Source organism: Rhinolophus sinicus, linkage group LG17, assembly GCF_036562045.2.
Source record: "Rhinolophus sinicus isolate RSC01 linkage group LG17, ASM3656204v1, whole genome shotgun sequence".
In the NCBI taxonomy this organism is placed as follows: domain Eukaryota; kingdom Metazoa; phylum Chordata; class Mammalia; order Chiroptera; family Rhinolophidae; genus Rhinolophus; species Rhinolophus sinicus.
Genome location: NC_133766.1, coordinates 6,790,042 through 6,816,772, shown reverse-complemented (window position 1 = coordinate 6,816,772; position 26,731 = coordinate 6,790,042). Strand labels below are relative to the sequence as shown.

The window sequence follows — 26,731 nt, the reverse complement described above, 5'->3', positions numbered from 1 at the left end:
ATTTAGAGGAAGAGAAATTGGTGGCGACGAACTAGAAGGTGGGGGGCGGGGGCGGAAGGAAAGGAGGTGGGTAGGCTCGGAGGTAACTTAAAAGTGTGTGCAAACCGAAGTAAAGGGAGCAATAAGTGAGAAGATTCTGACTGCCCCATCAGTATCCACGATGCGCCCCCAGGTTTGCAATTTGCCCAAATTCCGTTTAAATACTGCGAGAACGCAAATCCTCCTTCCTGGAGTCTCAAGACCCGCCAGCCGCCATGCCCCGCCCCCTGCGGCCCAGACTCCGCCCCTACGAGTCTGTGTGCTCGGCAGTGTCAATAAAGTTGCCGTGGTTTGACGACTGCGGAGGACAACATGGCGGCCTCCATGCTGTGCTCGCTGCTGCGGACAGTCCGGCAGGTCAGGCCAGCGCCCTAATCCCACGCCTCTCCCTCCCCGGCTGAATCCCCAAATCCGCGGGTCCCTCACTGCTCTGCCGTCTGTGTCGCCCAGTGCGGACACGTCCCAGGGGTTCCCTCCGCTCACTTTCCTCTTGCGGCTTGATTCAGGGGAGGGCGGCCCGAGCTGCCCATGTACATCGACTGCCCATGTATGTAGTCTGTTATTCGTAAACGTTTAACAGACTAGCATTAAAAGCTGCAAATTGACTCCGATTTATAAGGAAGTACTAAGTGGAGAAGAGAAAGGGTCCAAGGATTGAGGCCCCAGGGACTCCAACGTTGAGAGAGAAGAGTGGGGCAAAGCAGACTGAAAAGAGCTCAGCGAGGCAGGAGGAAAGCCAAGGGAGTGTGGTGGCCTGGAAGCAGGCGGCGACAGAGTTTCAAGGAGCAGGGAGGGGCAGACTCTGTCCTCAGAGGTGACAGGTCAGTTAAAATGAGGGCTGAGAACTGGCTGTTGGGTTTAGCATGGTGGGAGCTGTTAGGACCTTGATCATCACGCACTTTCATTGGCTCTCAAAAGAGAATGGGAGGAAAGAAATTGGAGGCGAGTACAGACAAAACATTGATATTTTGCTGCAAAGGGAGGCAGAAAAATGGGTCAGTAGCGGGGGGGGGGGTAGTGGGTGGTGTGGGTGTGTTTTAACATGACCAAAGGAACTGCATGATTTTGTGGTAAAGGGAAAGAGTCTGTAGAGTGGGAAAAATTGAGGATGGATGTGCAAGTGGAAACAATCTCTGGAGCTCCTCCTAGTGTCGGCAAGAGGTGATTTCACGTGCGATCCTTTGGTCTTAGGAACACAGACACTTCATCTGTAGTAGTCTTGTCCAACAGAAATGTAATGCCAACCACATATGTAATTTAAAAGTTTCTGGTAGCGCATCAAAGTTTTAAAAATATGAAAGTAATTTTAATAAAATATTTAACTAAGTGTATTCAAAATATTATTTTAACACATCATCTATAAAAAGGAGTTAGGAGATATTTACATTCTGTTTTTCATGCTAGATAGTCAAAGTCCAGTTTGTATTTTACACTTAGGGAACGTCTCAGTTCGGATATTAAATTTTCCAACCATTAAAATGGAAACAGTAGTCCTACCAAAACAATAAAGTTGTTTAATGTTTACATTGCTTGTTTAGATTTTTAAGAATAAATACCATTAGGAATTACGTTTTCCAGTTGCCCTAGTTAATTTCAAGTGCTCACTAGCCACGTGTGCTCAGCAGCTGCTCTAGTGGACAGAGCGTATCTTTAATCACAGGAGGGGATGCAGAGCACGTGACTCCAGGTGCTGGGAAGCGGGTGTTGATGCAGTAGTGGGAGTTTATGGAAATTTCCTTCTCACTGCTTCTAATTTCATAATTAAAGAACAAGTGAAGTCATCAGCTGAGTGTGAGGATATGGGAGCAGGGGTTTAAGGAAAAAGAGGAGATAGTGTGAAATAGTCAGGAGTACACAGAAAGAATAGTGGCAAGAAATGGAGCAAGTATGGTGAAGTGAGAGCTGCCAGGGAGTTGAGGGTGTACGAAAGGCAACATTGTATTTACGGACCACGGAATTCAGGCTGGGTAAAGGGGAGACAGGAAATCAAAAGCTGAGAGACAGTGAAAAGCTGGCAGGATCAATGGATTAAAAGTCCCAAAGGGGTTGCTAATTGGGGTGTTAGAAGGTGTGAGCTAGAAACAAGTGATAGAGAACGAGATACACAAAACTGAGATAATAGAAATTATTAATTTTTACCACTTACTGGTAATAAAAAGACCTAGTGCATAGAAGCGAATAGATGAAAAAGAGTGGAAGATGAAAATCACTGGGGAGAGGAGTTCAAGGACTGGAAAGATCAGCGTCTAACTGCATGTATATTAAGATCACTAGGTATTAAGACGGGAAGAATATTGGACAGTGACAGTGAGCCACGATCTAAATTCACTGAAAAATGGAGTGGCAGGGGCTGTCAGGGATGGGTGGTGGGAGGTATAACCCAGCATGAATCAAAACTTACTTTCAGGACGGAAGGAGGGTCTGCAAGCTGCAGTGAAGAACAAGGAATATCTCTACCCCACCTCTGCTCCGTTGTGGGAGAAAAAAGAGATAAAGGAGAAACTGTCAGGAGGGATTCAAAATTCAACGAGAGCAAAAATCTGAAGATTATCAAAAGAAGAAATTGAGGATTTAGGAGATTTTGATGGTAGTAGACCATGAGCTAAAAAGGGCCCAATGGAAGAGTTTTAGGAGGTGAAGAGGAATGAGGGCCAGGATAGCATGTGTACAAAACAGAATAAGCGGCCATCTTAATATACAAAAGCACTGTTATAAACTGATGAGAAAATACTGACAATAGCAATGTGGGCAAAGGATATAAAACATTCACAGAAGAAATAATATAATAGACCAATATATTTTAAAAGTGTATTTTAAAATATTGCTTTTATAGTCAAGGAAAAAGTTACACAAAAAACAAAGGTGTTTTTTTTTGTTGTTGTTTTTTTAATAAATAGAAACAAACCTATTAGGAAATGGTAGCGAGGACGTTGATTAGGAATAGTTTGAAAAAGAACTGAAGGAAAAAATGTTTGCTTTCTAAGTCTCCTTAACTTCCAGTTTCATAGGTAGAAGCAACCTCGTATTGCCCCTCACCATGAATTTAGGAAGAATGATCTCCCCTGATCTTATGAATATGTCTTGTTCATTTCCTTGTTTGGTTTGGATAAACTTCACCTTCTCTTCCCTCCCCTATCCCCCAACTGTATCAAAATTTGTCCGTCCTTCAAAGCCTTGCTGAAGTCCTTTTTCTAATGACACTTATTTCCAGCCATGGTGACCACGGTCTTCATTTGACTCAGTCATGTGTCAAATCAATATTGAAATTCCAGTCATGTTTGTCTTATTTCCAAAAGGTAACTGTAGAATTATTGAATTTCCCCATGAGACTTTAGCACTGAAGGTGCTGTGTTTATCTTGTTAATTGATTGAAAAACTGTTGACTTTCTAGTATAATATTCCAATTTTGAGTTTTATATTCTGTGTAATGCTTTACATGTATTTCTTCTATAAACAGCTGTTATCAGAAGTCATTATTTTCTGTAGCTGCAATTTAATTAACGTAATGTTTGCTTTGGTTTGGGAGGTACTTGAGTATCTAGTGGCCTATACACTCTCTGCCTGTCCTGTCAGTCAGAACTGGAGACTATCACCATGTAAATGTGTGACAATAAGGAGCCTACTGTCTTATTATTGGACAACTCATGCTAAGAAATATTAGGTCAATGATAATTTCAAAGTACCCTTTGACCCTGCAGTTCTGTTTCCAAGAATTTACCCTGCTGATACACAGAATATGTATGAAATGTTATTCCCTGCAGCATTGTTTGTAATGATAAATGGTGAGGGATGGTCTAGCTGCTCACCAGTAGGTTGCAGATTAAATTATGCTGCATCTGTGGGGAGGAAAAACATCATTTCCTTCTCACCCTCTAAGTTCTTAGCTGGGGCCCCTTAACAGAAGACAGATTGACAGGAGAAAAACATACAAATTTATGTTTTACATGACATGGGGGCCTTCAAAAGGAACTGAAGACCTAAAGAAGCAGTTAAAGGTGAGTATTTTTATGCTAAGTTTGATAAGGAGTGGAGAGTCATAGGAGAATGTGATCGGCCAAAGGGCATGAGCTAAGGGGAGACTAGGGGAGACTCAGCAAGGCTGGCTGGCTGGTTCACATTGTTCTCTGTGTCCCTGCCTTCAGAGATAAGGACGCTCCTCACCCCCCACCCCCACTCCACGCTGAGGGTCTTAGGACCTGCTTCAGGGGAAAGTCCTGAAGCAGTCCTGTCCGCACCTGCCTGCCATTTTTCAAATTTCTTTTGCTTGCAATAGTCAGTATGCCAAGGTGCTATATTCTGAGACAGTATCTCCTGAACCCCATCACATCCTTACAGTGGAAAGGTATGCAACCTAAAGAAGGATGCTTTTTAACATGTGGATATAAACGATCCCCAAAATTTATTTACAAATGCAAATAAAGGGGTGAGGGATGAAGCATGGGACGGAGTATATACATGTATCTGTATACACAAAAATCTCTGGAAGAAACTAGTAACAGTGGACACTTTTGGAGGTGGACATAAGTCACTGGGTAGGTGAGGTGGGAGGAAAACACTGTATGTCTTTTTATACTTTTTTGAATTTTGAATCACATGACTATTAGTCTAAGTAAAGGTCAAATAGAATTATATTAAAAATCTCAGAAAATATTTCACCTTCTAACACATTGGCGTTGTATTAATTCCCACCATTTGGGCTTAATGTACATCCATAAGTTATTTATTCTGAATTAAGAAGTCTATTATTTAAAACTATTAAAGTGATCCAAAATTACTAAAAAACGTTGGTCTTAAGTAGTGACTAAAAGAGGACCGCAGGATGACATTGACAAAGCTGGAGTCTCACTACCCTTCACTTGAACCTTGTCTCTTTTAGATGGTTCCTTCATCAGCTTCAGGTCAAGTTCGAGGTTACTATGTAGACTGGAAAATGTTGCGTGATGTGAAGAGACGGAAAATGGCCTGTGAATACGCAGATGAGAGGCTCCGGATCAATTCTCTCAGGAAGAATACCATTTTGCCAAAACAACTTCAGGTTAGCTAATTAAGTCCCTATCTACCCAAGGTTATTAACTCACATCAGATCGCTTTTGATACTGTTTGTTATGGCTTACTATCAATATAGTTTCTGGAGAATATGATCAAATACTCCCAGTCAACACAAATGAATACCCTTGAAACTGACTTCGTGAGTTTCAGTTTAACGAGAACTACTCATTCCTAACAAGCCTTTTACCCATTTGATCAGGTGACCCTTACAAAGTACTGGGGAAGGTACCAAGTACTGAGCATGGTAACCACACAGAAATGGCGCAGTCATTTTGAGCTCAGCTCTCCCCCACTTCATCTCAATCTTTCAGTGCTCAGGGCAGGGGAGGCTTTGCTGATGCACGGGGCCACATGTTCCTCACCCAGCGCCATCCCTAGCCTGCCTCACTGAACTCCTCTGTCCACCCACTTGTGTGTGCCGAGGAGGCTTTCAGTTTTGGCTGACTTTCTTAGCAGGCTCCTTAACTCGAATAAAAGGATGTCAACCCTGTTTTGCTTCCTGAAGCATAAGGGCCTGCAGGTAATACAGAATTTAGTAATCAGGTAATACGGTGATGCAGAATTCTGCATTCAAGAGGCTCATCAGGCAGTAACTCAAACTCGGGCCACTCAACAACTTATCAAAAGCTCAGAGTAAAACTAAAGTATCATTTGTAGAGGTTGGCAGAATAATACACAGGCCATTCGTTACTATGGATCCAGATTAAGCCAAACGAGAAAACAGAGTGCCGTGGACCACTCTCCTATGGCTTTGACCACAAGGGCATCAAGGTCCTTGCCTATATTTAGGGAATAAGAAGTGGCCATCTCAGCTCAAGAGGTTGTGGAGGACACTGCTTATGAAGCCCCCAGAAGAAACGTCTCTGATATGAGAACCAGCAGTAGTTGTGCAGAGACTTTGAATCCTGGGAACTGATCCTGGCTCTATGTTGCCTCCAAGTAGCTTACAAGTCAAATTGATGTCCCAGTTCTAACCAACTTACAGGCTTTCACAGCACATACTTTTGTCTCATTTTCCCTCTGTCCCAATTTCCTCCTTGTCAACTGCCTTAAATATTTTTGGGAACAAGGAGAGGTGTACACACACACACACACACACACTCATACACAGTATGCACATCCATAAACAAACAGTTTGCAGCTACTCTTTAGGTCTCCCTCCATGAAACCACTTTATTCTCCCAGCCTGGTCATTTTTCCTCTCCAGTTCCTCCTACATTACTTATTGCCTACTATTCATTGACTTAATAGTGTTGTTTGATATAACTCTCTAAGTATTTCATAATAGCAACACATGAATAAGGTTTTGGAGATCAGGAACTATTCTTAATGCTTAATAGTTTAGTGGCTTTTATATGCATTTTCTCATTTATGTATTTTTAATATATTAATTATTTTGCTTCCACCAGTTTAGCATAGGGTCAGTCACACTTGTCAGATTAAAGTGAATACACACACATACACACACACACACACACACACACACACACACACACACACAGCTTTTCAGCATATACATAACAATAAATCTCAACTGACAAAACCAAGGCACAAACTACTGCAGTAATCTCCTTTTCTCTCCCCTCAACCACTTTTGCCCCTACCAGATTCATTCTCTAAATCATAAATGGTCTTTTAAATATGTAAATCTCATCTGATCACTTATCTTTGATTCTCCATCACTCAGAATCTTTACCACAGATGTGGGATCTTACCCTGCCTCCTCCTTCAGCCTCATCTCAAACACATTTCCTCCTATTCATCTTCAGCCCAGAAGTTTCAGTTTCATGATTCAAAAATCATTTGGGAAATAACCTAACTTTACACCTCAAAGAAATAGAAAAAGAAGAGCAAACTAAGCCCAAAGTTAGCTGAAAAAAGGAAGTAACAAAGGTAAGAGCAGAAATAAATGAAACAGAGACCAAATACTTTGTCTTTAACCAAAGATCAATGCAACTGTGAACTGATTTTTTGAAAAGATAAACAAAATTGACAAAACTTTAGCTAGACTAACAAAGTAAAAAAAAAGACGACTCAAAAAAATAAAATCAGAAATGAAAGAGGAAATATTACAACTGATACCTCAGAAATTCAAAGAATCATTAAGAGAATTATGTGAATAATTGCATGTCAACAAATTGGATAACCTCGAAGAAATGAATAAAGTACTAGAAATATACAACTTACCAAACATTTGAAGAAGAATTAATACCAAACCTTCTCAAACTTTTCCAAAACATTGAAGAGGAAGGGACACTCCCAAATTCATTTTACGAGGCCAAAATTACCCTGATACCAAAGCCAGATAAAGACATTGCAAGAAAGCTACAGGCCAATATCCTTGATGAACATAGTGCAAATGTTCTCAACAAAATACTAGCAAACCAAATTCAACGGCACATTAAAAGGATCATACACCATGATCAAGTGGGATTCATCCCTGGGGTGCAAGGTTGGTTTAACATATGCAAGTCAATAATGTGATACACCATATTAATAGAATGAAAGATAAAAATTATATGGTTTTCTCAACAGATGCAGAAAAGGCATTTGACAACATTCATCATCCTTTCATGATTAAAAACTCTCAACCAACTGGGTAGAGAAGGAACACATCTCAACATAATAAACCCACAGCTAACATCATACTCAACAGTTAAAGGTTGAAAGCTTTTCCTCTAAGATCAGGAACAACACAAAGTTACCCGCTCTCGCCACTCCTATTCAACATAGTAGTGGAAGTTCTAGCCAGAGCAGTCAGGCAAGAAAATGAAGAAAAAGGTATACAAATCAAAAAGGAAGAGGTAAAACTCTGTTTTCAGATGATATGACCTTATATATAGAAAATCCTAAAGACTCCACCAAAAAACTGTTGAACTAATCAATGAATTCAGTCAAGTTGCAGGATACAAAATCAACATAAAGAATTCAGTTGCATTTGTATATACTAACAAACTGTCTGCAAAAGAAAGAAAACAATGCCATTTAAAATAGCATCAAAACCAATAAAATACCCAGGAATACATTTAACTAAGGAGGTGAAAGAAAACTGTAAGACATTGATAAAAGAAATTGAAAAAGACATAAATAAAAAGATATCCTAAGTTCATGGGTCAGAAAATTAAGTTAAAATGGCAGTACTACACAAAGCCATCTATAGATCCTGTATAATCTAACAAAATTCCAATGGCATTTTTCACAGAAATAGAATAATCCTAACATTCATAGGGAACTTCAAAAGACCCCAAATTAATCCTAAGAAAAAACAACAAAGCTGGAGGCATCACACTTCCTGATTTCAAACTATTACAAAGCTATAATAATCAAAATAGTATGGTACTGGCATAAAAAGAGAATCAAGAACCAAGAAATAAACTCACACATATATGGTCAACAAATATCTTTAACAAAGGAGCCAAAAATGCTCACTGGGGGAAAGGATAGTTTCTTCAATAAATGGTGTTGCAGAAACTGAATATTCACATGCAAAAGAATGAAGTTGGACCCATATCTTATACTAGTCACAAAAATTAATTTTAAATGGGTTAAAGACTTAAAAGTAAGACCTGAAAATATAAAACTTCTAGAAGAAAACATCAGGAAAAAGCTCCTTTTTCAATTTTTTAGATATGACACCAACAGCACAAGCAAAAAACCAAAAATAAACAAGTGGGACTACATCAAACCAAAAAGCTCCCCACAGCAAAAGAAACAACATGAAAAGGCAACCTACAGAATGGGAGAAAATATGTGCAAACCATATATCTAATAAGGTGTTAATATGCAAAACACATAAGGAACTCATGTAACTCAACAGGAAAACAATCAGATTTAAAAACGGACAGGGATACAGGTAATATAGTCAACACTGTCATAATAACCGTATGTGGTGACAGTTACTAGACTTACTGTGGCGTCATAAGGTACATACATGTCGAATCACTATGTTGTACCCCTGAAACTAATATTGTTAACTATACTTTTTTAAAAATTATTCCAAAAAAAAAAGTGTGCAGAGAAACTGAATAGACATTTTTCCAAAAAAGACATACAAATGGTCAATAGGTACATGCATTGTTGGTGGGAATGTAAATTGATACAACCACTATGGAAAACAGTATGGAGCTTCCTCAAAAAACTAAAAATAGAGCTACCATGTGTTATCCAGCACTTCTACTTCTGAGTATGTATCTAAAAGAAATGAAATCACTAGATAAAGATAGAAGAGATATCTGCACCCATGTTCATTGTAGCATTATTCACAAGAGCCAAGATATGGAAACAACTTAAGTGTCCATCAGGGGATGAATGTGATATTCAAAGAAAATATGATACTATACACACACACACACACACAGTGCAACACTAGCCATAAAACAAGGAAATCCTGCATTTTGCTATAACACGGATGTACCTTCAGGGCATTATGCTAAGTGAAATAAGTCAGATAGAGAAAGACAAATATTGTAATCTCACTTGTATGTGGACTCTAAATAAGCAGAACTCATTGAAACAGAATGGTGGCTATTAGAGGCGGGGTGGGGGAAGTGGGGATATGTTGGTCAAAGTATACAAACTTCCAGTTATAAGATGAATAAGTCCTGGGAATCTAACATACACCATCACGGTGACTATAGTTAACAATACTGTATTATTATATATACTTGAAACTTGCTAAGATAATAAATCTTAAATATTGTCACCACACAAAAAAGGGGGGGTGGAGGTGTTAACTAACCTAATTGTGGTAATTATTTTGCAATATGGCCACCTATCAAATCATCACAATGTACACCTTAAACTTAATAATGTTATGTCAATTATATCTCAATAGAACTGGGGAAAAATCATATGGGGAAACAGAAATGCATTCACATATTTTCCAGAAACTATGAACTACCCAGATGTCCATCAACTGTAGAATGGATAAATGAATTACGGTACAATGACAGTATACCACCAATGAGAATAAATTGTGACACATGCAACAGTATGGATGAATCTCACAAGCATGTTGAAGAAGCCCAACAGAAATGGATAAAAAGGAATGCATACTCTATGGTTACGTTTCTATAAAATTCAAAACAAGGAAAAGTAATCTGTGGTGTTAGCCAGGTCAGTGCCTGACAGAAGGCAAGGCAGGCCCTGGGGTGCTGATAGCGTTGTTTTTTAATCCAGTTGCTGGTTACGCTGGTATGTTGTTTGTGAAGTATCACTGAACTTCACAGTTATGGTTTGTGGATTCTCGTATGTCTATGTTACGTTTCAATTAAATTTTAGAAAATCATATTGGGGCATGTCAAACATTTGTCATTTTTCTGGTCTGTTTGTTTCTACTTAGAAGTTAAGGTTCACTACCGTGTCCAGGGTTCTTTGGCCAAACTGGTTACATTCATGAATCTAGCCCATTGTTCTCTTCCTCTAAGCACTGATGTTGTTATTTCCCTTAGGAAGTGGCTGATGACGAAATTGCTGCCCTTCCCCGGGACAGCTGTCCTGTTAGAATCAGAAATCGATGTGTTATGACATCCCGTCCACGTGGTGTGAAGCGGCGTTGGAGACTTAGTCGTATTGTCTTCCGTCACTTAGCCGACCATGGCCAAATGTCTGGAGTCCAGCGAGCAATATGGTAATCAGCTCCAGAACCTACAAGCTTGCAGGCAAACCGGTTCTGACAAGAGACTTTTCTAATAGACAAAAACATAGTTTTAATAGGGGTCCAGTATAGGAGTTTGGTCTACCAGATGTCTATAAATTACTTTTAAATTTAGATGTTTCATTTTGTTGAATTCTGGCTGTCAGTGAATTATCTTTTCTGTTGGACTTAGTGTTCCTGTGCACGGTGCAGAGTAATAAATATTTCCTGTGAAAATATACTCTGTATGCTTGCCTTTTTAAGTTTAATCTTTTAGCCACATGTAAGGGTTCTTGTATTTTTAAGGCCATTATTTCATCAAGCAGTATTACCTTAGTTAATCCAGCTGATGGGCGTGGAGCTCACCTATGGCAATGTGTAACGCTGGGCGGCTGCCCAGACCTGCAGTCAGTTTTACTATTAGTTCATTGTTAGAGAAACAATACACTGAAAGGTAGAGCTAGTGTCTGAATTATCTCACTAATGCTCAGCTTCTGTGTGACGGCTAAAAAGGCAGAACCACTGTTTTCTTGTTCCATCTTCAAGGGCCCTTAAAACAAAGCCCCTGAAAACATCTATCCCGAGGAAAAATTTTGTTGGAATAGTGTATATTCTCTCTATTCATGTTTGTCACCTGTACAGAAATGAGTCAAGGTAGCAAAAGGTTGTCTCGTGCGGTGACTTGTGTGATCAGCCCAATGATAAAAACGTCCACGGAGTAGTATGGAAGCACCTAGTGACATCGGGCAAGAACTGGAGCTGACACCTGCACTTAGATCCGGAGGCAAGGAATGAGGAGGCTGTTTGCAGAGAACAGTGGAAGCAAACTGAAACTGTAGGCACTTCAATGTATCAGAAGTATGAAGCCAAGACACGGGCCATATCATGGGAGATACCATCTATGTGAAGGAGTTGACTGAATTGAAATACCAGCTGTTGGAGAAGTTTTGAGGAATGACATCAGCTTGCTCTACCCTTGACTGACAGCTGTGTGCTAGATGGCCAGGAGAGGAAAAGGCAACAAGCAGGGTAACCGGGTAGGATGTCTTAATTGTTCAGGAAGACAAGGGCCTGCACTTGGTGATAGCACCGAAGGAGATGAAAGCATATTTTAAAAGTAGTATTTAGGAGAGAAAACTGGGCAAGACTTAGAGACTGCTTATATCTAAGAAGTAGAGGCCTCTCTGGGATCCTGGTAAGGTTGTCTAGGTAAGATGGTAGAAGGCAACTTCCAGAAAATATGGGGGCGGGGGGTGAGGGCTTAGGGGAAACAAGATATGGAAGTTCAAGTTTGTCATGTAATGTCTGAGATGCTGATGTCATCCCAACAGAGAAGTGTAGTGAGCAGCTGGGAAGCAGTCAGGAACTCCAGTGGAGGCAAAGTTATGAGAGGGAATTACGATGTACCTTGGATTCGTATTTCCTAAATTTAAATTACAACTTAAAAACTGGAGTGCTCCAGCTAATCCCAACTAGAAACTAATGGTCACCAAATTACACTATAACATCACATTTGCTGATTTCCGGCATATCACTGACAGTACTCTCCCCCCCACCCCCGCCTTTTCCTTTGTTTGAATCAGGGTCCAAGCATGATGCATGTATTTGGTTGCTATGCGTGTCAGTCCTTTTTCTTGTCATTCATTTGTTGAACTCAGGTCATTAGTTTTGTCCTATAGAATGTCCAACTTTTAGCTGTTTGTTTCTTCATGAGTCCTTTAACTTACTCCTCTGTCCCTATAAACTGGCTGCTACATCCAAAGGCTTGACTAGATTCAGGTCCCATCTTTGAGGAATGAATTTTCCCAAGTGTGCTGTGTACTCTGTGACATCACATCAGAAGGCGCAGAGCTGGTCTAACTTTTAGTGATGCTTGATCAGTGGGTTCAGCCTGATCCCTGCATTTCAAGTTCACCATTTAACCTGTCACCTATCATTAAGGATTGTGATGGTGATGTTCTAAATGCCACCATTTTTCTGCATTAGCTGGAATTTTTCTATAAGGAACTTTCCCTTATGAACAATTTATTTCTCTGAAATACATTTCTTACAAAAAGAGCAGATAAATCATGATTTTCTATCAATTTTCACAGTAAATGAGTTGGTGCTCTAGCAATTTCCAAGGTAACAAATGATTTTTTCACTGTCATGAACTTGTAGATTTTCTTCGTTTTGGGTTTACTCTTCCAGTTACTTTTTTGAAATGTGTGAGCAAATACACATTTGTGTGTCTAATTTGCACCCTAACATTAAGGTATTTCATGCCCCACAGCAGTGTTCCGGTGGTCACTGATACAGCACACAGAAACAACTTCTTTCTGTGACAATGAGTACTCCCTGTGGACATACAAGTTTACTCAGCTAGGCCCCTAGTAACTGACATTTGGGTGTTCTGATCTTTTGTATGTATCATTCCAAGTTTTGCCAGTGTTATCTTTGTGGAAAGCCTAGTAGAATAGTGAGTCAGAGGGCAAATACATATATAATTCTGGTACAGATTACCAACTACCTTTCTATGCAAGTTTCAATCTTAACTTTTCGTTCCCATATGTATATTTCCCCATATCCTAAACAACCGGTATGTTAAACTTCAGTTTTTCCAATAAAAGGTGAGTAACAGTATGTTTTTATTATTTCTCTTCTGAACAAGATGAGCATCTTTCCATGCTTAAGTTCACAATTTTGCAATCCTCTTGATATGTTTTTGGTTTTTGTGGGGTTTTTGACATGTAAACATTTATTATATAGTTAAAATTATCAATTTTTAGCCTTATTACTTCTAGGTTTTAAGTCACATAGTGTAGTTTTCCCACACTCGTAGGTTGTATTAGAGTTCTATCCATGTCTTCTAGAACTCATATGGCTTCATTTTTACATTTAAAATTTAGATCTTTCATCTATTTGGAATGTATCCATATGGTTTTTTAGTTATCTCACTATCACAATAAAAGCCCATCTCTCCCAGTCCTGAAATGCTATTATAGGCATACCTTGGAGATATTGCAGGTTTGGTTCCAGAACACCAAAAAGCGAGTATTGCAATAAAGCAAGTTGTAATCTTTTTGCTGGTGGAGGGTTTCGCCTTCAATTTGCAAAAAATGCAACACCTGTGAAACGCAATAAAGCGAAGCACAATAAAATGTCCATATGCCTTGGGTCTTTTCTATTCTGTTCCATTGGTCTGTTTATTCATGTGCCAAAATCACAGCTTTAATTACAGAGGTTTAATAATGTGTTCAGTATTTAGTAACAGTGCTCCTATTTTATAGGCTGTTTATATTAATTTTTAAATGCTACACCTACTAAATTTTACACTACCACTTTTACCAAATTCTTATAGTAGTTTTGGTTAATCCTCTGGGATTTTTCCTCTATGCATTTAATTGCTCTGTTATCTAAGTTGCATTGGCAAATGACTCCAATACAACACAGTAATGGAGGTCATAGGCACCTTGCTCTTATTCCTGATTTAGGGGGAGTAATTCCCTCTAAAATAAACAATTAAATACAAGTCTGACTTTTCCTGGACAGATAGTTAAGCTATTCCACTGAATAAAAACCTTACTTTACTGAACATGGATTTTCACATTTATTTGATTTAATTATCTGACCCATGGCAAAACTTACTAATAGGTACTATACAAAGATGTCTATTCTTGTCAAGATTAGGCTTAGTTTCAATTTTTTCATAAACAAATATATTTTAATCTATAGGAAAACATTTGTGATTGGATTATTGGGGCATAGTAATGAGTGGTATATGCATTACTTAAGCAGCTATTGGAAAAGAGATCAACTTCTACAGGCAACCTTGAAGTAGATACAAATTTGCATTTTATGCAAAAATTCAGGTTTTATTTTTTACTTATTACATTGGTGAGAACTGACATCAGGAACTTAAAAACAAGCAATAACTTTTGTTTTCTACCTCTCAGCTGAAAAAAAAACAAACACGCAAAGTGGCATTTTCATTAGGCAAGACTTGCTTCTTTACATTTCACAGGAGAATGCAGTATTACCCTTTCTTGAACAAAATCACCAGGTTACTAAGGAAACCATCTTTGGAGGAAGTGTTCAATAAGCATATTTTATTTAAGTAAATCCTCCAGTAAGAAATGGAGAATTCATTGCCTTTACTCAGAAGCAGCTTCTGTAAAGTTATCTGTTAAATTTATCTGTGCAGCTCACCAACATGTCCTTACTGGAAACATCAATATTTCCACATCACAGTTCCCAAAAGGACTTTAGTCTCAAAATTCTGTGTCTCCTTTGGCTTGCTTCTCTCTTGATTCTACCCAGGCTTTATTAATGGTTCGCTTCATATCATCATCTCCATCTTCATAAATTTTCTTTAGAACATTCATCAATCCCTCACTAGGATCTGTTTCAGTGTCATAGGAGGGCTTTCTGTTAAAAAGAAAACACAATAATTGAGAAAATACATATATATGGAGAAATATGAATACATATATGTGTGTGTATATATATGTGTGTGTATATATATATCCCATTTACTGACAGAAATCTTATATGCCTGATTACTAAGTACGGATAGACGCAAATCAGATGTCAATATTGGTAGGAAGTGGAGGGATAGAGATAAGGGGACAATGAAGGGTATCCAAAGATATTCACAATTAAAATCGCATGCACGAATTCATCTTAACGAAAACAACATATACCCATACTTAGTGCATGACGGAGTGATCATCAAAATGGTTAGGGATCTTGGGACAGTGGGATTATAGGTGCTTTTTAACAAAAAAGGTAAGTAAGCATTTTTTTCCCTGAACTTTCTTAATTTTCTAAAGCATGCTTCCTCTTATTATTTGAGAAAATACTTCGAGAGAAAAACATAAACATACATTATACAGGGACACACACTGAAGTTCACACATTTTTTGAATTAGAAAAGGCCTCCTCTAAAGCCTGAGATATACGGAGCTGGGCCTGGTGGTAAAAGCATAGTCCTTAATGTAAACAATACCTCTAATTCAATCAATGTCCGAACTGAGCCAATTAACTTTATATCTGATTCTTTACTCACCTAATTTATTAAGTGCCAGGTTATATACTGGGCACTCGGATACACAGTAAGAGTAAGACAGCGTCTGGCACTTAGGTAATTCATTCTAGATTTAAAATCAATTCCAACTCCAATTCCAATTCTAACTCTGCCAACCATATCCCAAATGCATGTTGGCTATCAGGAGTGGGAGAAAGGTGTGTCGCTAACTGACTTAATGTAGTACATTACCACGGCAAAAAATTTAAAGCAGAGGAACATGTGACACAGAATGAAAGTGTCTTTGAATAAAATTTTTTAGAATAGTCATTATTAAGTAGAATAAAAATATTCTATCTTTTCTACTCTACATCAGTGACACTGAAACTCTGTAACTAACTACGTTATCAGAAATTTCTGTGGAATTCAAAAACCACATATGGGTATCTAGGCCTCTCTGAATCTGCTGAAATGGAGTCTGGGAACATGTACAACATTTCAGAGAAGCACCACTGGCCCAGGGTTAAGAACCAGTACAAAAGAGCTGACCCAACCTACAGAGACCTACTTAAAAAGCAACTTGTTGGATATTTCAGTAGATTCTGACAGTTGGAAGCACATGTTAAGACAATCGGGTTAGTCAATGTACATTAAGAGGGAAATGGTCAAATCACAGACTATTACAACTCTGTTATCCATACAGACAAATTAAAAAGCTATAGTCCCAGCAAAGAATACATTAAAATTCTTAAAGAAATGAAAGTGAACTCACTCTTTCTCTTTGCATTCTTTTTCTACCTGAGTCAGGTACTCCCACTGTGTGTTTTCCGCTTTCTTTCTACATAAGATAATCACTGTATCTGTCTTGACCTGGAAGAAAAGCAGGAAAATAGGTAAAACTTAGAACACAAGCAGGTAAGGAGAAAGGCTCCAAGATAGGATGACTGGTGTGTTTGAAAAACAGGAAGGAAATATGGCTGGATTTTAAAGGACTGAGTAATATAGTAAAGAGGTGTTAGACAGGCAAAAAATCCAATCATATAAGGCAGTATGTATGGGTAATGAGTCTGGAAGGTGAGAAAGCAGAAAGAGCAAGAACATACAACTCTTTCAACAAGGATCCATAGAACTCCAAGGAGTCTTCTGAGTATTCCTTCAACTATGAGATTAGTAGATGAAAAGGGAGCAGTGGGCCACAAGCTAATCAGTAAGTTATATTCTAACATTACCTTTACAAGCTGTTATACAATTCTTGGTAAACATAGATGACAGAATGGCATGTCTATACACCAGGAGCATTAAACATTATTTATTTAAATTAGATAGAAAAGGGATTATCTGAATTATTGAAAAGTGTAAATAAGTTTATTAAAAGTTTATTTTTATAGTTTCTACTAACTCCAACTAGGCTAAGTGCTTAAGTCCTTTTATGTATCAAAAACAGAGCTTCTAATAGTAGCTACTATTAATTTAAACACTTTATATATTTCATTTCAGTATATCATTTCAACTTTGTGAAATAAATTATTATTCCCATTGTACAAAAGAGGAAACTAAGGCACAGAGTTAAGTGAGCTATCAAAAACCAGTAAGACTGGCATTAAAAGTCAAGTCTCACTCTTAATCATTTTAAAAACTTATTCCCCTCCTGATTTTAATGCGATATTCTTCTAATCATCTATTCTTCTACAGCAGGAATTGGCAAAACTTTTTCTGTAAAGGGTCAGTTAGTAAATATTTTAGGTTTCATAGGCCATACGGTCTGTTTTACCTACTTAATTCTGCCATTGTATCAACTAGCACAAAAGCAGCCAGACTACACATGTAAAAATGGGCCAGGCTATGTTCAAATAAAACATTGTTTACAAAACAAGGAACAGGCTATAGTTTGCTGATCCCTGTAATAGAAGATTAATTAATTCTAGTTCATCTTAATTCCAAATTGGCCAGATTAAATTTAATGAGGTTTCACATATGACAATAAAAGCAAACTTACTTTTTTTGAACTGCCTTCCACAGAGATGGGTTTCAAGAGATTGTTCACAATCATGGAGTAACTCTTCCCATTTAGGTTCTTTACCAAAAGATCAAATGACCTGCAACACAATAGCAAATACATTATCTTTCTGGTTCTATGAAAGGTGCTGTCTAGTTCTTGTAAAAAGAGCCACCAGTTTTATTTTAGGATGAGCATTTGGCCGTCCCAGATGATAAGACCCACCCCTTCAAAGCAGGTATAAAGGATAATTAGTTATAAATTTAAGCAGAATTTTAAGCAGAAACTGCAAAGAGCCCCTAACAAGGCAAGCTCTGCCTTAATGATCACTGTCTTCCCCATGAGAACTCACCTTTCTGTGAAATGCACCTGCACGTTTTCCGTCGGGACTTGATGAACTCCAGTTAACGTAATGTAGATTTTCACAAACTTATCTGACTGATCCCATCCTAGCAACAAAAACAAAAAATGGGACATGAGTAAAGTCTGATACCACCTCTAGAACAGCAAATGCGTATGGCTCATAATAAAACTCAGTAAAATGAAAATCCAGTAATAGAAACAATATGAAAATAAATATTCTAGATGGAGAAATTAAGTTTCAAAGCATTAAATAATCTACCCTAGTTAGGCATCTAACTGGTGGTAGAACTTGGATTCAAATCCAGGTTTACTGAACACAAATCCCATATTCTTTTTATTCCGTAGAACAAGGAATAACAATCCTTAAACATGCTTTAATAGCAGCTCACTTTTTTTTTATGGAAATAATTTTGTCATATACTTAAATATTGGTGATTCTCCACTAAGCTGGATGGTTGAAAATCAGTACTGTATAATTCCATAATCATTTCTACTTCTCTAAGCGGTTCAACAAACACAACCAATCCTGGCTTCCTCAATTCCCTTCTCTGACAAAGGAGAATATAAATTCAGAGTTTGATTCATCCAAATCTGCTCATCTGATGACTAACCTACCAATATCTACTGAATGCCATTTGAGTATACATTATCAAATTCTTTCCATTAGTCTCTAAACTAAATGAATTCAATCAACACAAAAAATAAACTTCACATAAAAAGCATTCATATAAAAATCTGTGTTTATTATATATATATATATCCCTGACACTTCCTCAGTCCTACAGAGAAATGTAGTATCAAAAAAAGAAAAAGGCCTACAGACTTCTATAGAATTTTTATCTTGTTTCTTTCCATTCATTCAATCCATCCTTCACATTGATGTTTCCCCCAAACACCAATCTATGTTCCTAGTTAATATGCCATAATCCTATCACCTTCAGACCAATTTCCTGTATCAACTAAGAACATGGCCTAACTCCTATAGTAATAATAGTAATAGTACATCTCTTAAGCACGACACACACATAGCTTTCCATTACGATAATACTCAGAATATATGATGCCTTTCATGTCTCTATTTGTGTCTTTTGCTCATGTGATCCCCTTTTTCACTTGTTGAACTCACCCTTCAAACTCAAACTTGAATGTCTCTTCAATTCTCCCTGTTCCTCACTTTCAGCAGAATTATTTCATCAGCTGTATTCCCATACTTTATAAATCTCTACTCAGTTAAACAAATATTTATTAAGTACTTACTATGTGGTAGATATTGTGAGCAAAAAGAAACATAACACTTCCCTGCCCTCATAAGAGCTCATCATTCAGACATAAGTTGCAATGCTTCCAAAGCAAAATAGTTCAAAGGTATTGAGAGAAAATGGTATTATTACATTGTTATGCTGTTAGTTGCATGCCTGTGTCCCAAGCACACTACGAGCAGGGATTGGGTCTTGGTCACTGCTGTGTACCCACAATTCCAAGCACAATAGTGGCACATATTAGGTGTTAAAAAAATGTTTCTTGAATTTAAATGGATTCCTTTCTCCAGTTAATACTGGTGGTAGTTTGGCAAAATGAAATGCAAAACAGGATGAAAAACAAAACAGAAAGCTGTGTCCCCTATATACTGAATATGTTTCAGAAGAGGTTCTCTTGTCGCCACTCGTTGTTGTACTAAATCATCTTGCTCTCGTTAATAGCTTCTAGAATGTATCCTTTCCTTTCTCATCTCTAAAAAAAGCATCTTACTAAGTAAGTGATGGGTCTTCTCTTTCACACCACTAAAAACAAACTCTCAAAACTATTTTAAAAATTAAGTTTGTTAATTGATCACTACTGAGGAATCGGTTGCTCAGAGGCAGAAAGACGTGGTGGTAGGGGAGCAAGTCATACCATAGTTACTGATTTTCACTGTATATCCTGTAGCAATGGGAGCAACCACAGCAGCTGGCTTTTCATTGTCAAGAAGTTCTGCTTTCTTCTGTGATTTCTGCTGCATCTTGTTCTTGATTTCTGTCTCAATCTTGGATTTTTCAACTGTAAGAGCATCCCGTACTCTCTTTCTAGTGGTCTTTTCTAGCAACGCCTTTACTTCGTCTAGATCTTTCTGTAGCTGCGTTAAAAATAAAAGGTAAGTTAGTTATGATAAATAAGATTAATAGGTTGATATTGTGCTTATTGGTCATTTCAGTTTACTGAAATAAAGCTAAGAATTAAGAGGTTCATTTATTTTCTAGGGTTGGGTTGCAACTTGGATTCTTTACTCCAGCCTCCTTAATTTTTGGAAATAATGCAAGCTTCCTTTTTTTTTTCTTAAGGAAAACAATCTTAAAGTAACAATAGGTAATCAAGCCTAAATTTTCCAGTTTGGTAGGCTGTTATCTACCTTTATTGTAGAACATTTTATTTACAAAATTCTTTTGTGATATATAAATTCGGATGAAGAAATCTTAAAAAAAAAGAACTCAAGGATTTCTTATACGAGCCAGTCATCAGATACTGGAAGTTTTTTAAGTATTAAAATAAAAAAATTGAGTACATACATGAGTGTGGTGAAATACGACAGCAGCTTTACTGAGGTAATCTACTTTTGTCGGTGATTGTGCCTCTGATCTTCCTACACCACATACCCAAATGTTACACATAAAAAAGTTTGAATTTGTAAGACAAAAGATGAAAAAAAGACTTATTTCTGCTTTCAAGAAAAAGTGTTGTTCTGAAGCTCTGGGTTTAATCTTACAGTCAAAAGTCTGGGAGTTGGTTGCACAGTAGAGAGAAAAAAACTGGGCAAACAATCCAACAAACTCTTGGAGCATTGAAAAAGCCACCTGTTCTTTTCTCGTGCCAGTATATTGCCTACTCAAGTCTATTTCTACTTTCTAGAGGTAGAGCCAACATTTTATATGGAATCCAAGAGTTAAAGGCACTCTTAAAAAATTAATGGGCTTAAAAAAAATACTAGCAATTTGACTGGAAGATGTTTCCATTTATAGCCTGAGATCACATAAAAGGCTCAATATAAAGATCTTTAAATGCTTAATAACTCAGTATAACATCCGAAGTACAGAGTTTGAAATTCTTTGTTTCTTGTCTTACAAAATGCAGTAAGAGAAAAACGGTTTCTTTTACTGGGGTCTTTTATTGTCCTACTTAACTCAGATGCCCTTGCTTCACCATCTGTAACTGATAATATGGTATAACAAGTCCAAATGTGCCCACTGTCCTGTCCATACTCCACACACCCCCAAACACATATTACTAAGATCAAAAAAAGAAAATTGCAAACTCATCTCTGGAGCATAGAACCAAGATGCTTCAGTGCAAAGCAATCTTTTTTATTATAATGATTTAAAAATTTCACATTGATTCTAATAACAACAATATTGAAATGTAAAATTAGTGCACTTGTTCCTAGACTAAGTGATTTAGCTAAAAAGTGTATCAAGTCTAAATAAGAAGTTTACTTCTTGACTAGAATAGAAATCCTTTTCCTATTAGACTCCAAAAAGAACTCTGAGAATTCAGGGATTCCCAGGCCCTATCTTCATAGCCAGTGTTGGCTCTCAAGTACTACAAACAGAAGGTACTTGTAGCCATTGTAAGTCTGAAGCAACTTACAGCAGGCCTGTTTTAGATACTCCTCAGTTCTTCTGTCAAGTGCAGACCTGAAACCAGTAAAACTGATCTCTCTGGTGTTTTTCCTGCACACACACTTTAAGATGTCTTTAGATTCAGCATTTTCTCATCTAATTTATCTTGGTACTCATTTGTTTTCCTATGCAAAATCACATATCCCCTGTAAAGCACCACCCTTAAACACATTCAAGCTTTATCTTCTAACCTAGTTCCAAATTCTTCATTAGGAGACATTAAAATCAAAGTGCTTCTAAATGGGCAAAGGACTTGAACACACATTTCTCCAGAAATATACAAACAGCCACCAAGCACATGACAAGACGCTCCGTTTCCTTAGCCAGTAAGGAAATGCACCTCAGAACCACAACGAGCTACCACTCACACCCACCAGGACGGCTAACGTCAACAATAATAAACCACCCAGAAAACACCAAGTGTTGATGAGGACCTGCAGACGTCAGAGCCTTCAGACACTGCTTGTGGGACTGTCAAATGCTGCAGCCACTTTGGAAAGTTGAGCGGTTTCTGTTAGTTCCCATAAGACCCTGCAATTCCACTCCTAGGTATATCTACTCCAGAAAATTGAAAACATATGTAAAATGTTGAAGTCGGTATTCATAGCAGCATTGTTCATGCTAGCCAAAAAGTGGAAATACTTCAAATGCCCATCATCGATGAACTGATAAACAAAATGTGGTACATCCATGCAAAAGAATGTTATTCAGCCATAAAAAGGAATACCGGCTACACCCACGGATGAACTTGAAACACGATGCTAAGTGAAAGAGCCGAAAAGCAAAAGGCCACATATTCACCTAGTATAAGATTTCATTTATGTGCAATGCGCAGAACAGGCAAATCCAGAGAGAGACAAAAGTAGGTAAGTGGTTCCAGGGAGGGAGGAGGAATGAATGGAGACTGTTTAATGGACACTTAATAGTTTTCTTTTGGGGCTGATGAAAATGTTGTGGAATTAGTGGTAATCGTTGTGCAAAATTGTGAATACACTAAAATGCACTGAATCGTACATTTTAAAATAGTTCAGTTTTATCTCAAACAAAACAGAAAACCCCTGAGTGTCCCCAAACGTTTGTTTTTAAGTACCTCAATGGAGAAAGTCCCTTGCTTCGAAGAGGATTAATACTGAGCCCTCCATATATGTGACAGTAATGTCACTTCAGAGATTCTTTCCTCAGGGCACATGGTAGGTACTCCAAGGACAATGTCTAATACATAAACACAAACTGGCAGCAAGTTATCCAGAATAATAAACACACAGACATTTTTTGTTGTTCATTTAAAGCCGATTCTTAGAATTAAAGAGTCAAATTTGAGATTCCCCCGTCTTGTTCATATTGAGGAAAAGATTTCCAGGAAACAACTCCAGTTACTAGATACCCAACACTTCACTGTGAGTAACAGTACGATGTACTGACATCTTAGGCCAGGAAACGAGCAACGCCAAGTATTATTATTCGCATTTTGTAACCGCCAAACTGTCTCCCCGACTCCAGCCTCCCCTGTTCAGTGTACAGACCTTAAAAGAGAAAAAGGCTATTTCCCACCACTGGTTACAACAAACTTTCCAATTTACTGATTTCTAAAGCCGCATAGCGCAGATTGCTGTTTGCCAAATACTCGGTCTTCATAGCCTATGAAACGGGGACGCGTGTGGCACAGAGAAGCACAACAACGGGCCCAAAGTAACACAGCGACTCCTCTGCGTCGAGAAAACACGCCTCAGGGAACTAAAGTGCTGGGACCAAAGCCTTCTCACCGGCCACGACCCTCTGCCACGGAACGACCCTCGGTTTTCGCCACCAGCTGGTATTGAACGAAGCTTCACGTCCCCGGGCAAGTGGAACGCGCGCGGAAAGGGCCTGAGACAAACGTGAAGGTGGTCAGCTCGCCGGGTCCACGGTCGGCAGTCCCGCAGCCACGAAGCACGACACACCCCACTCACCCACAGCTCGCGCGGGGCCGCACCGCCGGCCGGAGCGGCGGACGTCGGTCGGCAACGTTCCCGCGGGAGCGGAGGCCCAAGTGGCGGGGCGAGCACCAGGGGCCGCTGCAGGTGGGCGAGTGGAAGGCGGCGGAAGCGCGGGGACCCGCAGACGCAGGAAGCCGCCAAGGAGGCGGCCGCAGGACCCTCAGCACGGGAAGGGCGGTGGGGGACAGTGAGGGGCGACGGGGCCGAAAGCTCCGGCACAGCGGACTGAGGAAGACCGGGCGGGACCTCTTACCTCTTCCACAGCTGAAGCCATGGTCGGGCCGGGTCAGGCAAGAACCGAGAAGCAGCCCCGCAGCGGAATGAACCGGAAACGCCGCACCGCCACAACGCGCAGCGCCCGCAGCCTGTGCGCACACACGACCCTGCGCGAGACCGCGGCCCGCCTACTGCACGCGGCGCCTCTGGAACCTTCGCGAGTCTGGCGCCACCGCCCCCAGCCCCGCCCCACCCCGCCCCGCCTCGCTTAGCCCCGCCCCGCCGAGCCTGGCCCCGCCCCGCCCGCCATGCCGCCTAACAAGGCTCAACTCTCGCGAGCAAACCCGCAGTTCGAGAAGAGTAACGCCTCTTCCTCCCGCCGGGGCAAGTGTATGCTTATAGTACTTTGACCTCGTTTGCCCTGGCTGCTCAGGCGCAGTTCGGAACCGCCGCGTTCGCGTACCTTACCCCGACCCCGGAAATGACGTACATATCTTCAGGGTCCAAATCGGAAGCGAACTAGAGTCGGCTGCTTCCGTCCCTTCTAGGACGTCGGGCGCGCTGGGCGGCCATCTTGTTTAAGGGTAATCTGAGAGCCCCTACGAGGAAAGGACAAAAAAAGGAAAAGGGCAGCCTATTTATGTTAAAACGGGAAAAACACGAAGACGTTAAGTGTGGAGGATCCTGAAAGGAACAGATTTGATTTTTAGTGGTTTCTGGAGGTCTGGCGACGTCACCACCATGTAGTAGCTGCGACGTGGTGGCGTCATCACGGAGCGCGGTAGGACGGCGCCGGGGTTTACAGTTACAAACACAAGGCGCCACGTTCTGTGACAGCAACAGCGGTTTCTCCTTTCCGGCGCAGTGTATTGGAGCGCTTCCTGGTGCCTTCGCCTCCTTTACCGACCATTCCGAGAGTCTCCGCTTCTCACCCGAGTTTGGGTTCGATTTAAATCAGCTTATTGACCAGAGAAAATGTGGGCTGAGTTTTCCTGGGACGACATCTATTCTGCTCTGCTGGCTCCAGCAGCTCTGCTCAGTAGGGCCCCTGGGAAACCCGCTTTCTGGGTATTTTAGCCTCTGACAGCTTCCAAACGTCTGTAACACGGATGAGAACATAACAGTCACCCTTGAGGAGTCACAGAGCTGCACTCACGCAGCTTCATGTGTCGCCAAGGTAGCGATTAGAACCAGCACGTCAGAGATGGAGAAAAGCTATTAGAAAAATGCAGGTTGACCATTATCGTACAGAAGTGGAAGCATGACGTTAGGGGAAGAAGCCAAACAAACATCATGGGTTCATATAGTTTGGTTCCACTTAAACGACGTCTGAAAACAAAACTAATTAGCCTATGGTGTTAAAAATCAGGATAGTCTTTCCTCTGGCTGGAATGACAATGACAGGAAGGAGCCACGAGGGGGCTTTTGAAGTTCAGATGCTGTTCTCTCTCTTGATTTGGATGCTGCCTACAGGTGTGTACTTTGTAGAACTTTGAGCTTTAAACTTGTATTTGTGTAGTTTCGTTTGCATGTTATACTTAACTAAAAGTTATATTTAAGTAGGCCCAGGAAGGAATTTTACCAAATGGAAATGTTACAATGATACGTAACTCGTAAGATCTGTGCATTTTATTGTATGTTAATTATAACTCAGTTTTTTAAAAAGGTGCCCGATCAAATGCCTGTAATTATTTCAGTACTTAATTATGAACAAACATCCCATTACACCACCTGAAAATGTGACCTAATGCAGTGATTTTTCAAATTTGCTTGATTTTGCACCTGAGACAACTCCGCCCCCTAGATATCCTAAAGTCACAAGATTGTAAATACCTTCTATTATCCGGTGACGCTCATGTCTGTGTCTTCAGCTCCACCACTCTGAGCTCCAGACTCTGCCTCTGCTTGCATGTCTAATAAGCACATCAAATTCAACTGGTCTACAAAAACAAAACCCCTCCTCCCAGTTTCTCCTCCTCACACCCAAAATCATTTCCTCTAGTTATTCTCCAGCTCTGTGAATGGTCATCTCATTCCTTTAATTGCTCCGGCCAGGAAGCCATACTTGAGTCTTCAGTCTCAGGTCCGACAGCCCATCCTGCAGTAAGTCTTGATGGCTTGGCCTTCAAACTATGTTGAGAATCAAACCCCTTCTCACAGCCTCCACTCTACCACCCAAGACCAAGACGTCATTATTTTGTCTGGATTTTTAGCCTCCTGTTTTTTCTCTCCTTCCCCACTGTACCTTTACAATTGGTTTTCCACACAGTCGCCAGAGTAATCCTCAAGTCTTTATTTTCCTTTGCTTAAAAACCTCCAATATCCTATTAGACTTAGTTAGAATAGAGTCCAAACTCCTTACCATGACCTAGAATGTTCTACGTGATATTATCTCACCTTTATGAGCCTCACAGAACTCATCTCTCATCACTCTCCCTGGTTTAAACACTGGTATTTGGTTATTCCTTGAATTCACTGAGCTTGCTCTCACCTCTGTACTCTGTGCTTTCTCTGCCTCTGGAGCATCATATAATTTCTTCAAGTAACCCTAGGGAGGCTCATCCTGACTGTGTTAGTTAGGGTTCTGTCAGAGAACCAGAATCGATAGATAAACAGTTATTACAAGGAATTAGCTTACACAGTTGTGGGAACTGGCTAAGCAAATCCAAAGTCGCTCGGCCAGGCAGGCAGGAGTACAAGATCACAGGCAGCTTGGGCCCTATGAGAAGAGGTTGAAGCTTCCATCCACAGGAAGTCAGGGAGGAAAGAACACAAGCCTGAACTTCCTTGCAAGTAAACTTT

At 39.7% G+C, this 26,731-nt stretch overlaps 2 protein-coding genes across 3 annotated transcripts; one reads left to right on the top strand and one right to left on the bottom strand.

Moving 5' to 3' along the window:
- The first annotated feature begins 286 nt into the window (after positions 1 to 286).
- MRPS14 (mitochondrial ribosomal protein S14) lies at positions 287 to 10,962 on the top strand. Of its 2 annotated transcripts, none has more exons than XM_019726858.2 (3): positions 287 to 396; positions 4,916 to 5,074; positions 10,539 to 10,962. In XM_019726858.2, the coding sequence occupies exons 1-3, from the start codon at positions 352 to 354 to the stop codon at positions 10,719 to 10,721; spliced, it is 387 nt and encodes a 128-aa protein (XP_019582417.2). In that variant the 5' UTR covers positions 287 to 351; the 3' UTR covers positions 10,722 to 10,962. The 2 variants fall into 2 exon arrangements, with proteins under 2 accessions (XP_019582417.2, XP_074178196.1); XM_074322095.1 differs by lacking the exon at positions 287 to 396 and adding an exon at positions 438 to 860.
- Positions 10,963 to 14,534: 3,572 nt separating this feature from the next.
- On the bottom strand, positions 14,535 to 24,149 carry CACYBP (calcyclin binding protein). Its single transcript, XM_074322094.1, has 6 exons — positions 23,967 to 24,149; positions 19,981 to 20,200; positions 18,077 to 18,173; positions 17,725 to 17,824; positions 16,501 to 16,598; positions 14,535 to 15,130 (listed from the first exon to the last, which is right to left on the bottom strand). The coding sequence occupies exons 1-6, from the start codon at positions 23,985 to 23,987 to the stop codon at positions 14,974 to 14,976; spliced, it is 693 nt and encodes a 230-aa protein (XP_074178195.1). The 5' UTR covers positions 23,988 to 24,149; the 3' UTR covers positions 14,535 to 14,973.
- Positions 24,150 to 26,731: the final 2,582 nt, after the last annotated feature.